Genomic DNA, 21898 nt, shown 5'->3' on the forward strand with positions numbered 1-21898 from the left:
TGGGACATGCCAAAATCAGATCAGGAAGTTTGCTAGTAACAACATTAATGATGGAGCTACAGAAGCTCATGCCCTTGCCTGTTAATTTGCTAAAACAAGTCCAGCCTCAGGCTTCGAAGATAAATTTCTTTTGCAAAACAAAAAAACAGAAAAACCCTGAAATTAATTTATTTATCATTTTTTCCCCCTATATATATGCTGTATCCTAGCTTTTGGGGTGTAGTGTTTTGAATATTAATTGGAGGTCCATGTCTTCTGTATTCTTTGACTTAACTTTCTTCACCTGATTGCACTAAGATAAAAAGTGGTAGAATATGAAGGAATTGGAGGCACAAAAAAGAGGAAAATGTGAATGAAATTGACAACCATTAAGACAAAGCCTTCCTAACTGCTGGATTTATATTCCTGAATTGTGTGCTTTGCAAGTGTAGAAATTATGGGGAAAAGCATGGAGATTTTCTTTTATATTTGTCAGAATTAGTATTTAATATTTAGATCAGTTGTTGCAGGCATCTTGTTGCTATTATTTAGGAGTTGAGGATAATAATAATAGTAGTAATTTGTTATTGGCATTATTATTACAACTATAGTAATAATAATATGTCTGGAAATAAGGATCAGACAAAAGAATAATCTAACTCCACCTTAAGAAAATATTTCCACTCTCTGGAGAAAGCTCTAAAGCAAAAAAGACCAAAGCACTGTAGTGCTTTCATTACATTATATATTTTGGGGTTTAACTTCCAATCTGTGCTTCATTTCAGGTAGCTCCAGTTCCAAACATTGCTCTCTTGACCTTGGAACTCTGAGACTTTCCTGAGGACCAAAAGGACTGAAGTGATCAGCCATGGCACACTTTGGGAGGGTGCCCTTCTCACACAGTGAGTTCTGTGAAGGACAGCCTGGGGACCAGGCATCTTACCCAATGTACCAGTTTGGTTCTGATGGAGACATCCCTCTAGGATTCGATCGAATTGTTGATGAAGTCAGCAATGAATTTTTTTTTTATGGCTCATCTCACCCACACCACCACAAAGAAATGTTTTTCCCGTCAGACCTTTTCAATCGCACTGTGCCTGACCAGCATCTTCATGGCCAGCCTCTCGTTGCTTATGGAGAACTTTACCCTGGAAATCCAGTTTCTCACTGGCAGCAAGGCACCGTGCCACCCATGGTTGGCTTCAGATCTTCTTTGCTACCTGATTGCAGAAACTTCTCTGTGGTGGATTCCCACCCCTACAATCTCGAGAGAGAACTCTGTGGAAGGAATAGTGTAAATTCAGTTTCAAATATAGAAACAGGCAACGTAAATCTGGGGTTTCACATAGGCTTTGACAATCTGGATGCTCCAAGTCCTGTTTTCTTAGACAATTATCCATTTGGACAAAAAGTGAGAGAAGAAGGTGGAAATGGGCAAGTTTTTTTAACCAACACCTCCAGAAGATGCAGCATAGGACCTGCCCAGCCCCAGGGCTCTGGACATGACAGAGAGGTATTTACATTTTCTTATGTTAACAGTACTTAAAGTTTTTTGTTCTTGTTTGTGTCCTTGTACTTTGTGTATTCACTCACAGTGTTGCAACATGGATTAGAAGCACTTAATTTAAAGACCTTATGAAAAATAAAACATTTATGCCTCAGGGGAAGCAAAAGCATTTTATACCAGAAGAGAATCTAGATTATGGTCTAGAATGCTCCAGTAGGCTCATTTTATGGCTCACTGAACCATAAAACTACCACAGAAGGATAAGTACAGAAATGTAGAGTAAGTTGTGTTTGAAAGGTAAGATGACTAATCTTTATGGTCTGATATGAAACCTGAGATTCAAAATAACAATACATTATGTTGAATCTGTTTTTTTTTTTTTTTTTTTTTTTTTTTTTTTTTTTGTTGAGCCAGATTATTTTCTCTGTGTCTAGTCTGTCTGACATATCCTGATCCTGAGAGATGAAACATAGCCCATCCTGCCTTCACCATGTTCTGCATGTACTTCCATGTGCATAATTATTTTCTAAAAATAGACACATCTACTCTAACTGTGGAAGCTGGATCCTATGACAGACACTCTGTCTTTTAGCTGTCTGTCTGAAACAAATCCTTTATCTTTTTTTCTTCCTTCATCAGGTGTTCATAGCTCTATTTGTGCTTTTGCCATTTTTAATAACTGTGTCTTATGGGACTCCCATGATTCTCTGTGATGTTATATCTGTCCTCATTTTCTTTCTTTCAAAATCCTGATATGGAGAAGGGAAAAGAAAATGATAAATCCTCCCTTTCCTCCAGTCCTTGTTAGCATTCTGAATCATTATAGGAATCCTGAAATAGCCTACAGGATACCTCTGCACCATGAATATTAAAAGACAGTTTAGGTTCACCTGCTGCTTTTAAATCCCAGTGATCACAGTACCATAAAGCAAAGGAGAAGAGACACTTGATTGACTTGTTTCTATGTCTCTGAATAAGGAGAACTATAAAAGTAAACTTATGCAGGCCCAGACAGATGGGAAGGCAGCAGGGGGAAATATATCTGAGGACAAGAACTCTTAAGACTAATCCTGTGCACCTCATTTTAGAATTTCAGTGATGAATACAGAAGAGGAGGGGAAGAATAGGTGGAGAGACAAAAGGCTGTTGTTGCTTTTTACTCATTATAGGAAAACTAAAGCATGCTGACATGATGATGAAAAGAACAAGCCTTCTCAGGAGAAAAGCAGAAAATAGTGGGATACAAATGAGCAGGAGGAGATTAAATCCTGGGATGGGAAGAAGAGGTGCTGGAGGAAGCAAGCATTTAAGAACAGGCAGAAACGCTTCTGTGACGGAGGAGGAGAGAATTATAGGGGAGGGAAGAGAAGAGCTGAGTGAGTCAAGGGCAGCTACAATCGAGTGTGTGGGAGGATTTGATTAAGTCAGGGAAGTATTTGAGCTGTTTAGCTCAAAGAGGAAGAAATGGGAGAGAGGAGTGAATTGATTTGTAGCATAAAATCAGTGTGGTCACAGGAATTCCTTCAGGGAGAAAAAGCCATGTCAGGATAGAAAGAGAGCCAAGGCAAGGGGCTGGTAGCTGAACCTTGAGATGATAAGGGAAAATAAGAGTGAGAGAAACTCGAGAAAGGGAAGTGCAAAAAAAAGCTGTAAAGCAGTTACTCACTGCTGCTGGGCTGGGAGTTTTGGAAAAGACAGAAAGTGCTGTGGGGTGACAGACCTGATGCCGAGTGAGACAATCAGAAAGGTTGGAAAAGCGGAACACTGCAGCAAAAGAATGAGCACACGTTGGATTTGTGAGGTCCAGAACAAGTAAATAATGCATCCAAGTAGTAGGAGATGAGAACCAAGACTGCAGAGTGAAATACAAAGGACGCTGAGACATGAAGATTAGAGCTGAGGTGGGCCATAGGTGGGCAAGATGAAATATTCACACTGCTGCAATCACACTGGTATTCTGATCCTTAGCTCTTAGATGCAGTTGTATGGCCCTAAGCTTTATTTAATGTGTGCTAACCAAAATATGCCCAGTGTAATAAAGAAAACATTATTTTTTTCTGGCCTTGTCATTAAAGGTCAGATGTTCAAAAATAGAAATAGCAAAGGAAACTCTCTTCATAACATCCCAGTGAAAAGAGATGTTATTTTTTTCCATATTAGAAAGAAAACTGAAAATAAACTGAAAATAAAACCTAGAAAGTGTCTAATATATTTAACTACTCCATCTATGATATTTAGAATCTACTTTTGAATTCTGATATTTTCAGAGTAACTAACAAGACTCATCTCTTCAACCAAGTCCCATCATCAGACCAAACATCATGATTTTGTTTTGGGTGCTCCAAAAATGAGAAATACACTATTAGTGTTCATATTTGGAAGGATACTTTAGGTGACTTGATTAGCATAATGTGAGAAGTCTATGGATGAAAAAAGATTCCAGTCATCAAGGGATGCATTCAGTTGCTTCATCCCCGTTGTCATTGCTTCTCTCCATATGCAGTTCTGTCTCATTTACTGCTCTCTTTAAGATGTTTGCAATGCATGGAGCCTCAAGTACTACCGAAAAATAATGTGGTCATGTAATTAACATCTTACCTTTATATGCAAGAAGAAGAAAGTAAAGTTTCTGGACGTGTGAAAAGAGGACATGGCCAAACTAAAGCTCTCATCCCTATGACTCAGCAATGGAGCTGGAGCTATTTATCTACCTTATATACCTCTGCCACCAGAATGAATTTGAGTGACTTAGCAATGGTATATTCCAGATGTGCAGACTATTATTAGGCTGCACAGGATTCCTGTTTGCCATGAGGAATCACTCAGAGATGCTGCCAGCAAAGATGCAAAAAAGCAGAGAGCTCCCATGTTACTCCTGTGTCCTGCAGGGGAGGATCCAGGTTGCAGCTTTGGGCTGTCAGGCTCCTCTTTTCCTTTAGTAATTATTTAATCATATTCTTCTTCAAGGTGTGAGGATTTGAGGATTCATACACATGTCCTTGTGGCAAATCATGCATTCCAAGACTTGTCCCTTTTTTCTTGCTCAATTCCTCTCCGTTTTGCCTTCCTTAGTTTGCAGTTGTGGTTTTGCTCTTGTAACACCTTCAGTCCCATTTAATGCTGTGTTCCAGCCTCATCTTTTCTTACCCATGGATTAATTTTCTCAGCTTTTCATTTATTTGCTACTGCTCTTTTTCCATGTACTTTTTCCAGGGCACTGTACCTGCTCTGCAAGGACAGAGCTGGAGGTGGAAAAGGAGCCTTTGGTTGGTTTTGTGGGGTTTTTGTAATGAGTAGGTAATTTTGGGAGGCTGTTGCTGTTACCAAATCACTCATAATTTCTGAATAGTGAACGTCCTCCAGAGGTTCTTATTACTGTCTGATGAGGTGAATTGTAAGGTAGGTGCCTAACCAAAATGGAAACAAGGAACCAGTGGAGGTGTTCTATTTTCCCTGGATTTTGAAGGATCTTTTTCAGCAGTTCTTAGAACCAGGGAATGATGGACCACTGATTTTGATTGCTAAATTTAATTTTACTCTCTTATTTACACCCTCAGGTTTATCCACTCTTTTTCCTACCAGACAATTTCAATTTTTCCCTCTACTGATGATTCCCCCTAGCATCTGTAAATTTCATAAACACTCTCCTAATGCTTTTTGTGGTGTTGTGGGTAATGAGAATAGTATATACCATCAGTTTTGGGTCTCGTTGTACTGACGTAAGGTTTCTGACTTTTGAGCTTTCAGTTCTGCCATTGTGATTTCCCCACCAGCCAGCTCCCAGCAGATCTATCATCTTTTATAATCATCCCATCTTCTAAACTATAACTAAAATTTCCCACCCTGCATCTTTTAATGCATATTGCACTTTCTTGTCCAGCCAAAAAGAACCTTAAGTTCTGCTTATTAGTTATTTTTTATAAGTTTCCATACTTCTATATAAATTATTATTCAAATTATAAAATAAACCTTTTGCCACATCTCAGTTTCCTCTTCTGTGACATGTCACTTCTCTTGCTGAAGGGGTTTAAAAGCTTTTATAGAGTTAAGCCTTGTAATGTCTCCACCTACAAGAGTAGAAAGGGCTTGCAGGTGTAAGAGTATTAAGTTCTTTTCTGGAGGTAATGTTCTGCCTGAAGAGTACTTAAGGCAAACAGACAAAGGGATGCTTGACCCAAAGCAGTGGCTCAGACCTCTGCTCCCCAAGTTCACGGGAAGTATGTGGGGATTTTTCACGTTCAGTAGAGTCCACTGGCTCCCTCTTATCTGCCTTAGGGACTTACCTGACAGGTTTCTGGAGTTTGAGGGGATGCTGAGCTTCCTGCCAGGGCAGAAAAAGAGAAAATAAGGATTAAAACACACTGAAGCACAAAGCTTCAGTTTGTCCTTCTCCCTTTTGTAAACTAAATATCTGCATTTGCAGTTATCTGTGCCTTGATACCCAGTGAATTGTGAAAGCTTTTCCTGAAATTCCTGATGTTCTGCATGGAGGGGAAAAACAGTTGTTACCCAGGGTAGCTGATGCTTTGTGACTTCTGAAAGCATTGAGGGTGCAGTCTAAATGGGGCCATTTGTGTTTATTTGAAACTCCATCAAGTCAGGGAAGGAATGATAAGCTCTCGTGGAACAAAATTCAAGATTAGCCTTATGGTCCTTGTGCTCCTGGTATCTAAATAACTCAGCCCTGTTTCTTCTGGGGTCTTTTTGGTATTTTTAGGCTGCACGTTGGTCTATCCAGCTGACTGAAGCAAATCAAGGAAGTAATGAGAACACAGTTGGTTTTTGCAACGCTGTGGAGAAGTAAGTAATGAAAAAGTTGTTTTCAGCCAACTATCACATTTCACTTACTTACATTAATTGGATTGGTTATCCCTGTGTATTGAGGCTGACTGGGATGGAGTTAATTATCCCCTCACAGGACTGGGCTGTGCATTGGCGGCTTGAAAGGTGTGGATAATGCACCAGTTGGCTACTGCTGAGCAGTATTCATTATGACATTTGTCTGAAGCCCTTCTTCCTGGAAAGAGGCTGGACACTGCTTGCTGGTTGGAAGTTGAGAATATTTTGTCTTCCCTTAATTGCATGTGCGGCCATTGCTTTTGCTTTTGTTCAACTGCCTTTCTCTTGACCCAGTAGGGTTTTTTCCCATCTTTTCTCCCCCTTCCCTTGTACTGATGCAGAAGGGAGTGGTGGAGCAGCTTGGTGGGCACCTGGCATCCACCTGAGGTCATACAGCCACACTCTGCAGTCCTGAACAATGCTGTAATTCCAGTATCCACTTAAATAAGGAAACACTTCTAATTATTAAAACGTTTCTAAATATTAAAAGCCACAAAGGAACATTAATTAAAAAAATACTTTCTTTTAACTCTCTGCTTTATTAATGATAAGTACATTTAAGTCTTCGCTGTTGATGGCTTATAGTGCACAAAACTTTCCGTCCTTTTTCTGTCGTTGTCTTGGACAATATTAGTGCCTGTGTAACTCTGAGCAGGAAAATAAGGGTTGGAGGAACTGACTGAAGAACAGACTTGCCACATACTGTCATGATGAAAAGTGAGACTTAGCAAGTGAAAAAACCCACTTTAATTATATTTTACCATTACACTTAATAGCCTGACTTAATGGGATAGAACATTTTTTACTTTCTTAATCTTCTGCCGAAAAATAAATTGTGTAGAAATCCAAGAACACTAAAAAACTACAAGTATTTAGACCATCTGTGCAGATTGATTTTTCTTTTGTAGACATGCACTGATCACACTGTCAGGTTGTTAGCACAAATGCATGTTTTTCCCCCCAGAAAAGTAGTTGGAAAATGGAATCCTGATTTTGTTATTAGACTTTAATGAATTGATTTTATTCAAGGTCAGCCAAGGCTGCTTCTCTTAAAATAAAAAAAAAGAAACAAACCAACCAACCAAAAAATCCAGATTGATGTTGCACTGAAAGTAAGAGTGAGTATATTATATATTTAAATGGGGTGGATGGTCAGCTTCAAAACATACTCAGTCACATGTCTCAGTTTCCTTTTCCACAGTTCATCAGGCTGAACCCCAACCCAACTCTCCTACCATGAGATGCGTGAAGGCACATTCCACATGACTGCTTTCCTCCCGGCTATTCAGATTTTTTTAATGTCTAAACATTCTAATTATAGGAAAAGCTTTATACTGATTTTTGAATAGATGAGTTTATTTACAGGGCTAAAAAGACAAATACTAATAAGCCTTTCTTGTTTTACAGGAACTTGTTTTGTGTGTGTCATGAGCAAATACTCTTAAAACCAAAATAAGAACAGCTTTTGCTTTTCTTCTATTAAATAAGTAGAGAAACATTTTTAGGACAAAATGTCACAGCAACCAAAAGACCAAAAACTGTCATCAATTTTCACATTACTTACATATTCAGTCTTGCCAAATGAGCATCCTCCCAGTCCCCAATGAATCCCAGTTGCTGGCAGTTTCATATGTTAGAGGCAGGATATATAATTCAGACTCTGCATCGTGCATTCTTGCAGCTCCGGCTCGTAGCTCAACTAGAAACCCATCGTGTTTTTCTCTAGGTAATACTTGCACAGGTAGCAGTCTATAATTGAAACATTTGGTTGTGCATGACTGTAAATCAGTCTCCAAAAGCCCTTTCTCAGGTTACTTCTACAGTTATGAACAGCGCTGTAGTGAACAGTCATCCCTGGGTGTCTTCAGAGCACATCCTAAAGCGAGTTTCAGACCAGAAGATGGCAAGCTGACAGTCTTAGGGTTCAGTGCTGCAAAATGCAGAGTTCCTCCACCTCGCACTGTCTTCAAGGATGTGCTTTGCACTGCAGAGAAACACATCATGTTGTCAAATGCTGTGAAATAGCAAATCCCTCTAAATGTCAGTATTTTCTGAACATGCTGAGTTGTTGCAGCACAGAAAGAAGGTAGCGCAAGATTTTCTTTGTGCAACGTTTGCATAGTACTTCAGTTATGCTTTGGAAGACCCAGACTTTCAAAGTTTTGCAATGTTTTGCCCACCTGCTCAGGCCAGAAGCCCTTTAATCATGTGAAAATAGTAGATGGCCATAAATGATCAACATTTTTGGAAACTGAATGGGTTTTTTATCTGAAAAGCATGAAAAGCAAATTTGTGTCCCCATATTTTGCTAAAATATAAGCAGTGTGTGGGTAGGGAAGGAGATGAGGTTTGCTTAGTTTTGAAATGACTGCCAGCAAGTTGAGGAGGTGATTCATGCCCTGTGTGTGTACATAGCCGGGTAATTTGATGCTGGTAGCGAAGTTTCCAGTTTTATTCAGCCCTTGGCTTTCTTGCAGAAACATGTTACAGGGGGAAAGCTGTACCTTGTACACAAAGAAATAGACTGACACCAGCTACATAGGTCACCCAAACGGCCTCTGCAGTACAAAGGTTTCTCACCATGAGTATAAATCTACCTTGTACTGGAGGTACTCTTGTCAAGCCTCATTTCCTTCCACCCCACTGAAACACTGGACCCCCTGGCTTTTCATGGTAAGGAATGGGCTGCTTCACTGGATTATTAATTTAGCAAGCCTAGGCTTTTTTCTGTGCCTTATCTTGCTGCAGAAATGCATGGCACAAAAGAGTAGCTCACATGGTAGTTTAAGAGACTTGGGCAGCAGCTCTGAGGCAGGAGGTAACACAGAAGTGAAGACTTTTATGTGAGCGAGCTGGGGTTCAAAATACACTTACAAGAGATATTAGAAAACACTCCCAACCAAGGACCTACAAAATGCTGTGTGAACTAACAAACAAAAGAGAAGGCAGGATGCTTAGAACGGGGTGTTTGGGTTTAGCTGCTAAATATTCAGGTCAATTAGTGAAATGTAAAGCTTCATCTGGTTGGTACACCATGTACCCTTACCTGCAGCTGCAGAGTATATTTGCTTAAAAAGCTTAAACCTGCTTAAAAAGCAGGTTTAGTCCCAGACCATAATGACCAGTGTTCATTAGAAAATGGGACCTGAGGAGGAGTTAGTTTCTGCAAGTCTATGGTAATTGGAAGGAGGAAGGGCAATATATTTTATAGTTAACAGTATATCAGAGGGACTCAATGACCGTAACTGTTACTGCACTCTACAGACTTTTACATAAATACCCAGGGTTTTAGTAATGAGGAATTCAGATTGGATTTGAGAGAGTTGTGGAAATAGACACTCCTTAAGATTTCACATATAAGAAGCATGTTCCTGTATTCATTTTGACCAGATGTACTAGCTGCAGCTGTGTGTGCATGTGCTCTTGGTTAGTTCTGTGTTAAAACTCTGCTATTTAAGTACATATTTGAGCACTATTATTTCTACTGAACTCAGTGTACACCAAAGGCTCTGTTTAAACTCCTTTTGGTTTCACTGAGGTCAAGCTCAGCAGGGATTCTGTCAAGTTCATGAAGATTTTGCTGATGGTTTCCCTAGAAGTAAAAGATGTAATTATGTAGGCTGACGTGTACCTCACTAATGTATGAAAACAGAGTTTGAGTTGCTACCATTTCTCTCTACGGAACTTTATTCCTAACAGCTCTCTGTGTATTATCATATGTATCTTGTGGAATTTTTGTCTTGCTCTCAGAAGAGGCCAAAAATGCACACCTATTTAGACATTGTTTCTCCACGTGTTCTTTTCAGAATCAGGAATGCCTATCCCGCTTTTGATTTGAAGACTAATACTGGCAAAATCTGGAGTATCGCAACAAGGTTCCCAGAGCATATCCTTGGTGGAACAAAATTCAGGATCAGTGTTTGGACAGATTTTTCACCACATCCTCTGCTTCTTTCTCAGCATGGTAAGTGACTGAGGTTATATACTGGTCTGGGGAAGCCCACAAGTCATCAAATTAAAGGAGAAATTCCAAGTAGGTGGAAATAATAAAGGAGAATAACCAAAAATTGGAAAAGTTTGCCCATGAAGTTTGTGTAGTCTCCAGGCTTGGAGATTTTTAAGTTCTTACAAGACAAAACCCTGAACAAGGAGGTCTGAATTCAGTGTGCGCCCAGCTTTGCAGGGAAAGAGGTTCTTCCCAGCCTAAATTATTCCATCATTAAAGACTGTGAGAAGCTGCCACTGCTCCTCTGCATCCTGTATCTGTGATTAAAGGGCGAATCTTTAATTCCAGCCCTAATAATTTTTATTTCTGCAACATATGCAAAAATAAAATAAATCTTATTTCCCCCTCTCTTCCTGTGCTGCTTCACTAAGTGATAGTCTCTTTTTGTCTTTTTCTCTTTTTTTATGAATAATTTCTTCAGTTTTCAAGGAATGATTTGACTGTAACAGGCTGAGTATTATTTATCCTAAACTTGATTAGACCAGGCAAGCAGCAAGGTTAAAGTAGGGGAAGGGAGTACTCTTTTTTGCCCCATCTGATAAAAAGTATTGTTCAGTTAGGCAAGAACATTTGTCAGAGTAAGGACGGGAGAATGGGTCTACAGAGTGCTAGTGAGTGATACTAGCAAGTTTTGGATTTTTTCCAATGAGTGACCTGAAGAAAGTGTATGTTACAATTTTAATTCAAGATTCTGTGCCATTCTTCATTTTCTGGACTGTATAAATTTAATGAACAAGCACCAGAGGTTACATGTCAAACCAGCTGAGTTGCTTAAAAAGGCAAGTTCTCAGAAGGTTAAATGTTTAAAACTGGTAAAAGCAGTAGAAAAAAGTGGAATTGAAGTGTCTTTTTGAGAAGAAAAAAACAAAAAACCAAACAGTTTTGCAGAGAAAATGAGCATTTTCAGGAGGAGGTTTTGAATCCATTCATGCATTTGTTTTTCCCTGGGAAAAACCAAACCAAAGCAAGAAACAAGCTATGGTAACCTTCTGTTGTATTTCAGCTTTGTTTCTGTCATAACCCCCTCCCCTGGAAATGCCAGCTGTTCTCTGAAGTCTTCCCATCCCCTTAAACGTAAGACCAAATTCATCAGATGTGCTTCTAGATCATGCAACTATTCTTTTCCATTTTTGATCAATTCTTCTAAAATGGACAGAGAGGAAACGCATTGGCAAGTGTTGGAAAATGGCTTAAAGAGCTGAACTGGACCTGGAGAAAATTCTCAAAATGCTAAAGTGTTTCTGAACAGCAGGTTGTGAAAACTGACATAGAACTTCCTAATGGAAAGGGATTATGTATGTTTTTGTATTATTATGTGGCTACACAGGTATTAAATAATATAATATATTGCATAGATAAAAAACATTAGCATATTAATTTACTTCTTTGTTGTGGCTAAAAGGGTGTATACGGCAGAAACAATATCAAGTAATATTCTGGAGCCTTTTCATGTCATAAGTGGCTACAGAGTCAACTTTTGCATCCTTGGAAATGTATCAAAATGTTCATCAGGAAAATGTAAAAGAAAAAAAAATTGCCATTTGTCTGTTCCTTTCCTCCTGGGAATATTGCTCATCTCTTCTTCATTCCAGCTGCCCAACAAATTGCTCATTTCCTCTAAATGGACATAGATTCCATGTCATGTAGGATATTTGAAGCAAAATTTAAAAAAAAAAGTAAAATCAAGTGTGTATTGACCTAATTCCTCTTGATGGAGCTAGTCTGCAGCAGTTGTTAGGAATTACAGAAAAAAAACCCTTATTTTTTTTGCCTGAGTATGTAGCCTGGAATTCTCTAGCAAGCTACTATTAATTTTCCTTGCTATCTTTATTTACAGCTGGCTGTATCACTCACGACTTAATTGTGGAGATCCTGCGCCACACAAATCAATACCCAGCCCAGGAGGAATTCCTTCTGAGTGTTTATGGGTCTGATGAATTCTTACAAAAGTAAGTACCTCGCTAAGCCACGAGCCATGTCAACAGAACCACAGGGAGAGGCAGGGTATCAGGTTCCAAACACTTCATGTGTAGCTTCTGAAACTCCTAAAACACGTGGTGCTCGTGTTCTGGGGAGAGGACGGTGTGCTCCAGTGCAAGGATTCAAGTGCTGGCTCTTTCATGGCAGCTTTGTGCAGCCTTTGATTGTTTGTTTGACTCTGTTGTCCTTCTGGTCTTTCTCACCTGTAATGCAAGGCTGCTGCTACCTCCACTATCTCATAGGGGTGTTATAAGCAAATCCTCAAAGAGGGAAATCACCAAAGAGAGGAGAAACTGTACTATGCAGCTGCACAACAGGTGATTTTTCTTCATATCCAGTTGCAGGAGTAGCAAAGCAAATGAAGTCAGCACTGGGGTGCTGAATGCAAGTTAAAGAAAAACACATTATGCATACAAGCAGGTCTTTCTAAATGCATGTAGTTTACAAGTAGGGAAGTAAATGCTCTGATTCACATTAATCCAGGTAAAGTCTTGTGGTGGTTGAAAGCACTACTGGACTCAGCTAGTTGCTTTTTGCCCTCTGGCAGCTTAAATTCAGGTGTCAGCAGAAGTGAGCAGATTCCGTGTTGAAGCAGCTGAAGTGCAGGCACTTGTCAGCCGGGCTGTGTGGACACTGGCTTTCAGCAGAAGGGGGGGAGTGGGCAGTGTTCTGTGGCACCACATTAGGCTGTCACTGCGGGAATCACAGCTCATCTCTTAGAAGTGCAAAAAGTGTTAGATAAAATAGTATATGACTATAATTGAAAGGGAAGATTTTAGAAGCAGTCGTATTTACAGTAGAGTGTAAAAATTACCTGAAGTAGCCTAGAGAAAGCCAGTTGGGTTAATGAAAGTAACGTAGCTGTGAGAGGAAGTGTCACACTGTGTAAAGTAGCTTTGTTCTGCATCCAGCTTGAGCACTTCTACCCTTACACAGGCACACAGGTCAAGTGTTCAGATGTTTATGGTGAATTACATTTGGCAATGAAAGATGCCAAGATTGCCTCTTCAACATTTCTAAGCCCACTCTTCTCTGGTTCCAATCTTGGTAAAGCAGGAGCTGGAACAGCAGAGTGCTGTGTTAATCATTAGAACACCAGAAGCACCAAGCAGAGAGCCAGGTCTGTTAGTTATGCAAGAAGGACAGGGATTTTTTTAATGATTTTTTTTTTCAAGATGCTCTTCTGATTTCAAAGGAATTGCTAAAAAAAGGAGATAATGAACCATTGTGAGTTCAGTGCAGTATGCACTAAAGAGTTTTGTTTTCGTTGGTGGGGAGAATTCATCAATAGCAGACTCTTTAAATTCCTGCACTGGCAGAATCTCTGCAGGTCTCATTAGCAGTGAAACAAGGTCAATAATGTTCTCAGCTTTCTTACTTTGCTCCTTCACTGTCATACATAAAGCATTGAGCTGCACTTCTAACTTCAGCAGCTTGTAATTCTATATTGTGCTGTTAAAGTCAGCTCCCCTTCTTCTGCCTCTTCAACAGAGCCCTTCAATTTGAAACCCCAGACCCTTAGGGTTCCTTGGGTAGTTTAACATGGCCTGAGGAGTTGCCTCAGGGTGAAATTTTTCCTATGTGTGGGCTATCTTTAAGTGCAAATTGGTTGCCTCCCAATGTTGCTAATGGATTGATTTGATGCACTTGTGCACAGTTCTTCCCCAGAAAAGTTTTTGGAGTCTGTTCATGGAAGAATTCCAGCAGAAGTTCCCCAAGTTCTGAGGCAGCAAAGGGAATAAATACTCTGCTGCTCCTGCTGTACTGAAATCCAGAAAAAAGCTAAAGTGAAGCCCAAATGGTGATTTGATGAGTTTTCCTCAGACCAGAGTGGTTTAGTGAAGCAGACAGCTTTGTCAAGATTTGTCAAAAGCTTTCATTTACTGTTATATTGGATTGTATTAATGAGCATTTCACCCCACCTCCTGCAGAAGCACCTGAAAGACTTGATGATTTCTAGAATCCATTTGGCTTTGAATGAGACAGGAAAAAAAATACCTCTATGGTAATGACCATTACACTCAGCAGCAGCAGATTTCCTCATCCATTATTCCCTGCCTCCACAGAGATCCTTGGGCTCACATCCTGCCTGACCCATAAGTAGAATATCAGGTTTCAAATACCCAAATTTTAAAGATATCAGAAGATAGCATATAGACTGCAGGTCAGCCTGGAATTAATAGAGCCATCTGTGGAATTCTGATTTGGAGTCTCATTCGGTTTCTGGTCTTTAAGTTCACTGTGTGTACCATGGGAAGCCTGGCCTTGCTGCAACCTGCAGGCTTTCTTTTCCATCCCATCAAACAAACCTTCTAGATCCACCTTTAAATCCTGCTCTTTCCTATCTTTCCTTAGATTTAAAATGGATACCCCTAAATATGATTTTATGATGCCTTTCATGAAAAATGTTACATAAAAGTAAATTAAATTGTGCTTAAACAGCTTGGGTCAAAGAACTCCGGGCTCTTAATGCCAGCAGCCAGCCAAAACCAACCCTTCTCATGTGTCAGCAATGAATCAATCCTCCGTTGCCACAATCTCAAGCCACAATCTCAGGGCATCTTGAAACGCCTAATAAAACAAAACATATAAGTGTATATAAGAAATGGACTTTTAAAAAAAATTTCTTTATTATTTTATTGGTGTGTGTGCTAGCAATAGGTTGCAGTAATGTAGCTCAGCAAAACCATGTAGTACAAGAATACTTATAAGCTTTATTTCTAAACTATTTTCTATTTTATTCTAAGGCATCTGAGTATTTAAAGTTCCATCCATACTCTTACATGGTATAATTTAGACAGCTTCCCTATTGCTTTGCAGTTCAGCCACCACAGTGAGCAGGGGAATGGAATTGAAAAATCTAAATGCTTATCTTTTCTTCTAACATGCTTGCCTGTGACCTTATTGATGACATTTTTTTTGCCTTACTAATTCTGTTCTCTGGGAATTGAAACCTAAATAAAAATTGGTTTTCACTCAAAGTGAAGTTTAAGCTATTAATTATAGGCTGACAGAGACATAATCGTACAGATTGAAATCATAAGAAGCAAGCACCTTTGGATGAATATGTTCTTTGTGAAAAATAAACTTAATTTTCTCTTGTCACTGCAGATTAAGTTTCTCATTCAGAGATGCTGCTTAGCTGAGTTACTTAAAAAAATAGTCTGATTGAACTGCATTAGGATTTGGAGCTTATACCATATCAGAGAACCTTGCTGTGGGGAAGCAAGCAGTGAGGGAGTCTCAAGAGACAGGGATTTTCCCTTTCTTATATTTAGATATTTTGTGAGACCACAGGCAAGTCACTTGGACCAGTCATTACCATGTCTCCTAAAGACAAAGACTGCATTTCTCTTCATGGCATTCTCATCAGAGCTGCAGTCTCCATATAATTTCAGCAAAAAAAAAAAGGAGAAAACTGTTGAGTTAACAAGGCTGGGACACTTTCATTTTTGTTCCCTTTACAGGGCTCAGAGTGCTATAAACGAGTTACTAATAATCATGTTATTCTCCAAAGGGCATATATTACTTTTGTCTTAGTAGTCTTGGTATGGTAGCAAATCTGCCTGGGGTACAGTTTGTCAATCTGTGGCAAAGCTACACTTCTATTTCTTGTAGCTCACTTTTCATCTAGACCAGGTTTCCACATTATTTTGTTGAGGCATTAATCCATTTTGTCTAGTCTCTTGTGTAACAATAGCTGTCAAAACTCTTCTCTTCGTATTTGTGCAAATTAAATCCATTCATGAAGGCATGGCCACTTGTGCTTGCAATATTTCAGGCAGCATTGCTATGTCAATAAAGGCTTTGCTGATGGATAGTATCTGCTTGGCACAGCAGAAGTTAACACAAACCACTAATGTAAAAGCAGTTATAGTAACAAAATTAAGTTTCTCTTGGTGTAGCTTGTTTTGCCTGGAAGCGTGGTGACGTGGAAAAACTACACTTGGAAAAAGTTTTTGTATATCTGTGGCCCAAGATTGTTACTTCATAGGAGGGTATAGCTCCTCTGTACTGGTCTAGCTGTACCAATTCCTGTCACTGGCATTGCAGTAGGAATCTGTATCCTGGAGGAATCAGGAAAAGGTGACTCAGGACTCGCGGATGCGTCTCTGTAATATTCTTGTTACCATGCCTGACAATAGGCTGAAGGTGAGGCAGAATGAAAAGAGCAGGAAACATGGTGAGGCATAAAATAAAAAACAGATGTTGAGGCAGTTCTAAAATGTTAAGGAAACTTCCCAGTCTGACCAGTTAGGGGGCTCTCTGACAGCCACACTCCCTTTGTTGTGAAAAGAGTCTGTGCCAGTTCATGGCCGCTTGCCTGGACTGCTGCCCTTTCCCTCCACCCGGAGCACCATCTGCAGCTTGCACTGCACTAAATGTATTCCTCAGCCAAAGGATATAAAGATCATGGTGCAGTTCGTCATTACAGTCATGAGGCAGACATGGTTAGGTGACATGAGGAGAGGAAGAACTTTCAGGAAAGCCATGGGCAGGCAGAACACAGAGATGAGCTGAGGAGCAACAGAAGAGTTGCGTTGGTACAGTCCCAGGAACTGGGAATTGGTCACTTGGGCTTTTGCTTTGAAAAGGGATTTGAGAAGGGTTTAGCTATAACAGTGATATGCTTTTCACCAGTACAGGTATTTCACTGTGTTGGTGTTCACTTCTGCCATTCCTACATCTGTACTTTATGCTCTTGAAATCAAGAAATTTTACAAATTTATGGAGGTGCAATCAGAGGTGATCCTTGCTTTAGGTATTTTTGTCAGATGGAAATGAGTTTGTCCCTTGTGATGTTTAATATGTTTATTTAAAAAAAAAAGAATCCTAGATACACATTTACAGCTTTTGTAACCTCAATGGAAAGTCTGTGTTTTACTTAGTTGCAACATAGTGTGGGTGCAGGACATTTACAAGATGTATAAATTCCCTGTAATTGTGCTGAATGGCAGTTACATTTAAGATTATCCATACATTTATGCTGAAGACTTCTGCTGCCATGTGAGATGAGTCTCATCTAAGTCACGCTTTCCATGATTTATTCAGAGGTGAGCATTTTGGTTTTGTTTTGGTTTGTTTGTTGGGTTTTTTTTCAACTAAATCCATCCATTTTTATTCAGACATTCCATCAAAAACCATTTTAGGTAGAAATGCAGTTTACATTTAAATTCTGAGTTTTTCCATGACCCTTGACGAACCAAAAAAAAAAACCCATCTTTCCTTCATGGCCCACGGAGTTCTGAAAGAACTTGGCCATGCTGTAAAACTGTATAAATATGGAATATCCCTTTTTGTGCTTCTATGGCTGAAGGCTCCACAAAGCCTCCTGAATCTAATTGAACACAGACCAAAGTTGTAACTGATGATGCATACTAACTTGTTTTGGTGATGAATTTACCTTTGTAAAAATCGTTGTTGTTTTTCCTATCCATTAATCCCAAAGGAATTTTTCAAATGTAAAAAGATGTTTGCCTCAACTCTGAAATAATTTTTGAATTATTTCACCTGTTTAAAACAAGATGTGAAGGAGGAAAAAATGAAATTATTTTTGCTCCAGATAATCTCAAGAGTGACAAACCAAGGCTGTGTTATAATCTAGAAAAAGTTGCCTAGAGTGGTAAATGGAAAAAGGCAAATAAAATTAAGGAATTCCCCTGCCGTGGGCTGTTGGATCATCCTTGACCAGCAGCCTAGTTTGTAGGAACCACTCCAGCTGAGTGAGTCTGATCTTAGCTGGCATAATATTTGAGAAAGAAAAAGATGAACTCTGCTTTTACCACCTCTGTGTGAGCTGCACAGAACTTTGACTTCTTTGAGAATCAAGGGTCACCTGTCTTGATGTATGTGATTTTCAGACCTACAGCTAATATTTGATTTTTGAGTTGGGTATCAGACACTACAAGTCATTCTGCAGTGGTGCATTCATAGCCAGGATACAGCACTAGCTTGGGTTTGAAGAATATGCATAAATAATCTCAAGGTTTGGAAGCCACATGCAGTTGGTTAAGGATATTCTTTCTCTGTGTCCTCGTTGTTCTGTCACAACTTAATGGTCAATGATACAACTGAGCAATTGAGATTTGTTTTACTGGGAAACATGCCAGAACCAACCCCATCAATTTCCACAGAAGTAGGTGCCAAGAGCTGGTTTTGTATTATTCAGTCTTTTTCTTTCCACTTAGAATTGAGTCTACTGGTGCTTTTAGGAGAGGCAGCAAGGAGAAAAGAAGGAATTGGCAAGCAGAGATAACCATTTATTTGGTTTTTCCCCCCAAACTGCAGCAATTGTACTTTGGGAAGCCATGAGAGTCTTCGCAAGGCAACCACCTGCATTCAGCTTCGACTACACCACACTGGGAATTTGAAGCCAGGTTTGGCTCGAACAGTAAGTAGCCTTTTGTTCTTCCTCTTTCCTGCAGCATCCCTGAAGGAAAGAAATTCCATCAATCCGTTTACATAGCAACCTCCAGTAATAATCAAAGAGAGATTATTTGCTTTCCTGAGGATGCATACATTATTGCTGTGCTGCAGCTGGAATGTCCTGGGGAGCATTTGTGCTTTGCTCCTGCACTTACATCTAGTAAGTAACTGTAGAGAACAAACTACTGAAAAAGACCAAGGGTTACTCCTCCAGAAAAAAATCAGTTTTGTCAGAATTTAATCCTGTTTTATTTCAAGTCATCAGAGAATCCTTACTTTTGATTTGCTTCCAGCCCAAAGTTTGCAGTCCAGCAGAAGCTCTGTTCTGGGCAGTGTTCACTGGCAGTGTATTGTCTGTTCACAGACAGTACCAAATACCTGCTTTCTGATAATAGCCTGAGTCTGCCAGTGTATGGGTCAGATGACAGATGTCTAGCAAAAAAGGGTAGGGGCTTTCTTTCCGTATCTGTTTTGTCTGAAGGAAAACACAAATGAAACATCAAGTTCTCTACAGCATCTTACCTGGACCATTAAAAAAGGACGACAATGAGGTCATATAAACAAACAAACAAATAAATAAATATCAAATATTTAGATACAGATAGATGTAGCTATTTAACATTTTAACCAGTTTATCGATTTAAAAAGTCATTTACCTTCTCTAGGTCAGCATCTACTACTACAGATCTTCAAAACTGTGATACGTTTAGGAGTCTCTTAGGAACCTTCAAAGGTTGTTTCTGTGCCAAGGAAGCCCAACTCTACACCAAAGGCATCTGGAGGCTGCCTTCATGACTTGTGCTTACCATACATAACACTGCTGAATTCAGGTTTCATAGTTAAAAATATCTGGTTGTACATGCAAGTTTATGTTTAATAACCAATATAAGTGGATATTTATAAGTAATGAGCAACTCTTATTTTTTTTTTTCTACCAGACAGCTTTTGAACTTTGGCTAATAACTAAATGTTCACAATTCCTTTGTAAAAGAAAAAAAAAATTAAGGTGAATTCTTGCTTTCTTTCCTTTTGTGGGAAGCTGGAATTCTGTTATGAAGTATTCAGAGCAGGAAATTTTCTTCAGCTGAGCAGTTACAGGCAAGAAATTTGGCCAGGGGCTTTACATGGAATCACAGTTCTTTCAGCTAGTGGGTGACCTTTAATTAGATTTTGGTTTTTGAGACACGAGATTTATCAGCCTTAGCAGTCCTTGAAATTTCAGGGAATGCTCTGCCTATCCAAGAAATCCATTTTTTTCAGAGTTTCAGGTGTCCCCACATTCTGATCATCTCAGGAAAGCATTAATCTTTGTAGTGGAGAGGCAGCAAATAATTACAGGTTTCTAAAAAGAGCCTCACTTGCTTCCAGAAAAGAACTTTTGAGCTAAAGAAGTGATATTTTTTGAGAGTTCAGAAACTTTTTTTATTTTCATATATATTAGTGTTAATGTTTTGCCAGACATAATGAGTTATAACATTGTGAGCATAATCACAGACGAGAGAAGTCAGTGGCCCATCACGATGAGAAGGTGGAGACTTTGCCATTATTTAAATATTTGTGACTTTGTAGAGGGATTGTGTAGTTCTCCAAATAGAAGGGAGCCTTTTCCTGTATTTAAGTCCTCGAAATTTTGCTACTGTAAAATGCTGTATTTCTATTAATATGTTCAAAGTCTCCTTCAACTCTGTTGCAGTTTGACCTGTTTAAACAAGGTTTAACATCCTCCAGTGCACTGTGGAGGTCAGGAGCAGACACAGATCATCCCTCATGCTTCAGGTTTTGGAAATGGTTATAATTACCAACTAGCACAATTACAATAAACAATAATGGCTTCCAGGCAGGTAACTAACAAGTTTGGAAGACAAATTAGCAGTGTTTAGGCCATTAGAAAACATTCAGCATCTCAAAGAATTTGTGGATCCTACAATAGGGTTTAAGCAGGAAGGGTGACATTTTAAAGTCTCCTCAAGTGAATTATTGATCACCCCTTTACAGTGACAGACATGGCTCTGAAAGCTTGAGGCCATGAAGTTACTTCATGTTACTAATAATAGCAAAGAGCACGAGCAGCCCTTGAGGTGGAATAAGTCACAGACACAGAGTTTTCCCCCAGCTCCAGGGCAGGGCACTGGTACAGGATGGAGAGGTTCTGCTCACAGGCAGGAGTCTATCAGGAGCAGAAAAAAACCTAACGGAGAAGACAGATGCAGTGCCTTGAAAGCTGCAGTGCTTCTTCCACTCTGGACCTGGTTCTATACATTTCTTTAGGTGTACTGAAACCTGCTCAAGTCACTCGATTCAAGGATGTGATGTAGCCTACACTGAGCTCACAGTTAATTTTGTTGGTGCTGTTACCTAAAACATGTTGCATTGGAAAAATGCATTGGAAAGTCACAGACTTAGAGTTAGGGAAAAAAAAATTTCCTTCCCTCAGAATTTGTATAAAAAGCTGCAAAAATTACGCTTTTAAAAACCAAAATAGGCAGAAACTTTGGGATTTTTAAGATTCTTCAGCTATCTCAGATACTTATGCACATATACAGCTACTGTTTATTTTTGTGAAATAATATGCTCTTGGAGAGAATTTCACCTCTGATCTAAATGATCCTTTGAAATTTTGAAATGTGGGTTATGTTTCATTATAGAAGTCTCTACTGAGTTTTTAGTTTAAATAATGTAATAGAAACATGAATATCTTGACAAGTCTTGTGTATAATAATCAACCATATGTAATCAAGATACTAAATGATTCACGTACACCCACCTGTTGCTGTAGTCCATCAAATCCCCTTTGGATCCTATCAATCACACATACGTGATTCTTTACAGGCTGGGTGATCAAACACCACAAATGTGTTCTCAGAAAGGTGGCTGATGCCTCATGTCTATCAGTCCCTTAGGAAGAGGCATTTGAACACTGTCCTTCATAATGGGCTTTTCATTCCTGGTCAGCCCTCAAGACGTGAGGTAGTTGGACTACATGAAAATTGTAGGTCCCCACCAGCTGAACTAAACTCTCTCCCCTCTGTTGCATCCCATTCCATTGCATCCCATTCCATTGCATCCCATTTCATTGCATCCCGTTCCATTTTCTTGTGCCCTTCCTGTAAATTGGGATGACATTGACTAGCTTCCAGTCAGCTGGGACCTCCTCAGGCTGC

The 21898-nt window shown here is 39.4% G+C and overlaps 1 protein-coding gene across 1 annotated transcript in view; it reads left to right on the forward strand.

Moving 5' to 3' along the window:
* Window positions 1-847: 847 nt before the first annotated feature.
* The window catches only part of PIK3C2G (phosphatidylinositol-4-phosphate 3-kinase catalytic subunit type 2 gamma), a gene marked incomplete at both ends in the record, with an annotated part of 181569 nt that continues 160518 nt past the window's right edge, over window positions 848-21898 (forward strand). Inside the window, 5 exons of the mRNA XM_082280629.1 lie at window positions 848-1492; window positions 6204-6286; window positions 10132-10289; window positions 12169-12280; window positions 18600-18702. Of these exons, the coding sequence (XP_082136755.1) occupies window positions 848-1492; window positions 6204-6286; window positions 10132-10289; window positions 12169-12280; window positions 18600-18702 (1101 nt within the window). The remainder of the gene's footprint in view (window positions 1493-6203; window positions 6287-10131; window positions 10290-12168; window positions 12281-18599; window positions 18703-21898) is intronic.

This window comes from Coloeus monedula (assembly GCF_965178545.1).
Source record: "Coloeus monedula genome assembly, chromosome: 4".
Classification (NCBI taxonomy): Eukaryota; Metazoa; Chordata; class Aves; order Passeriformes; family Corvidae; genus Coloeus; species Coloeus monedula.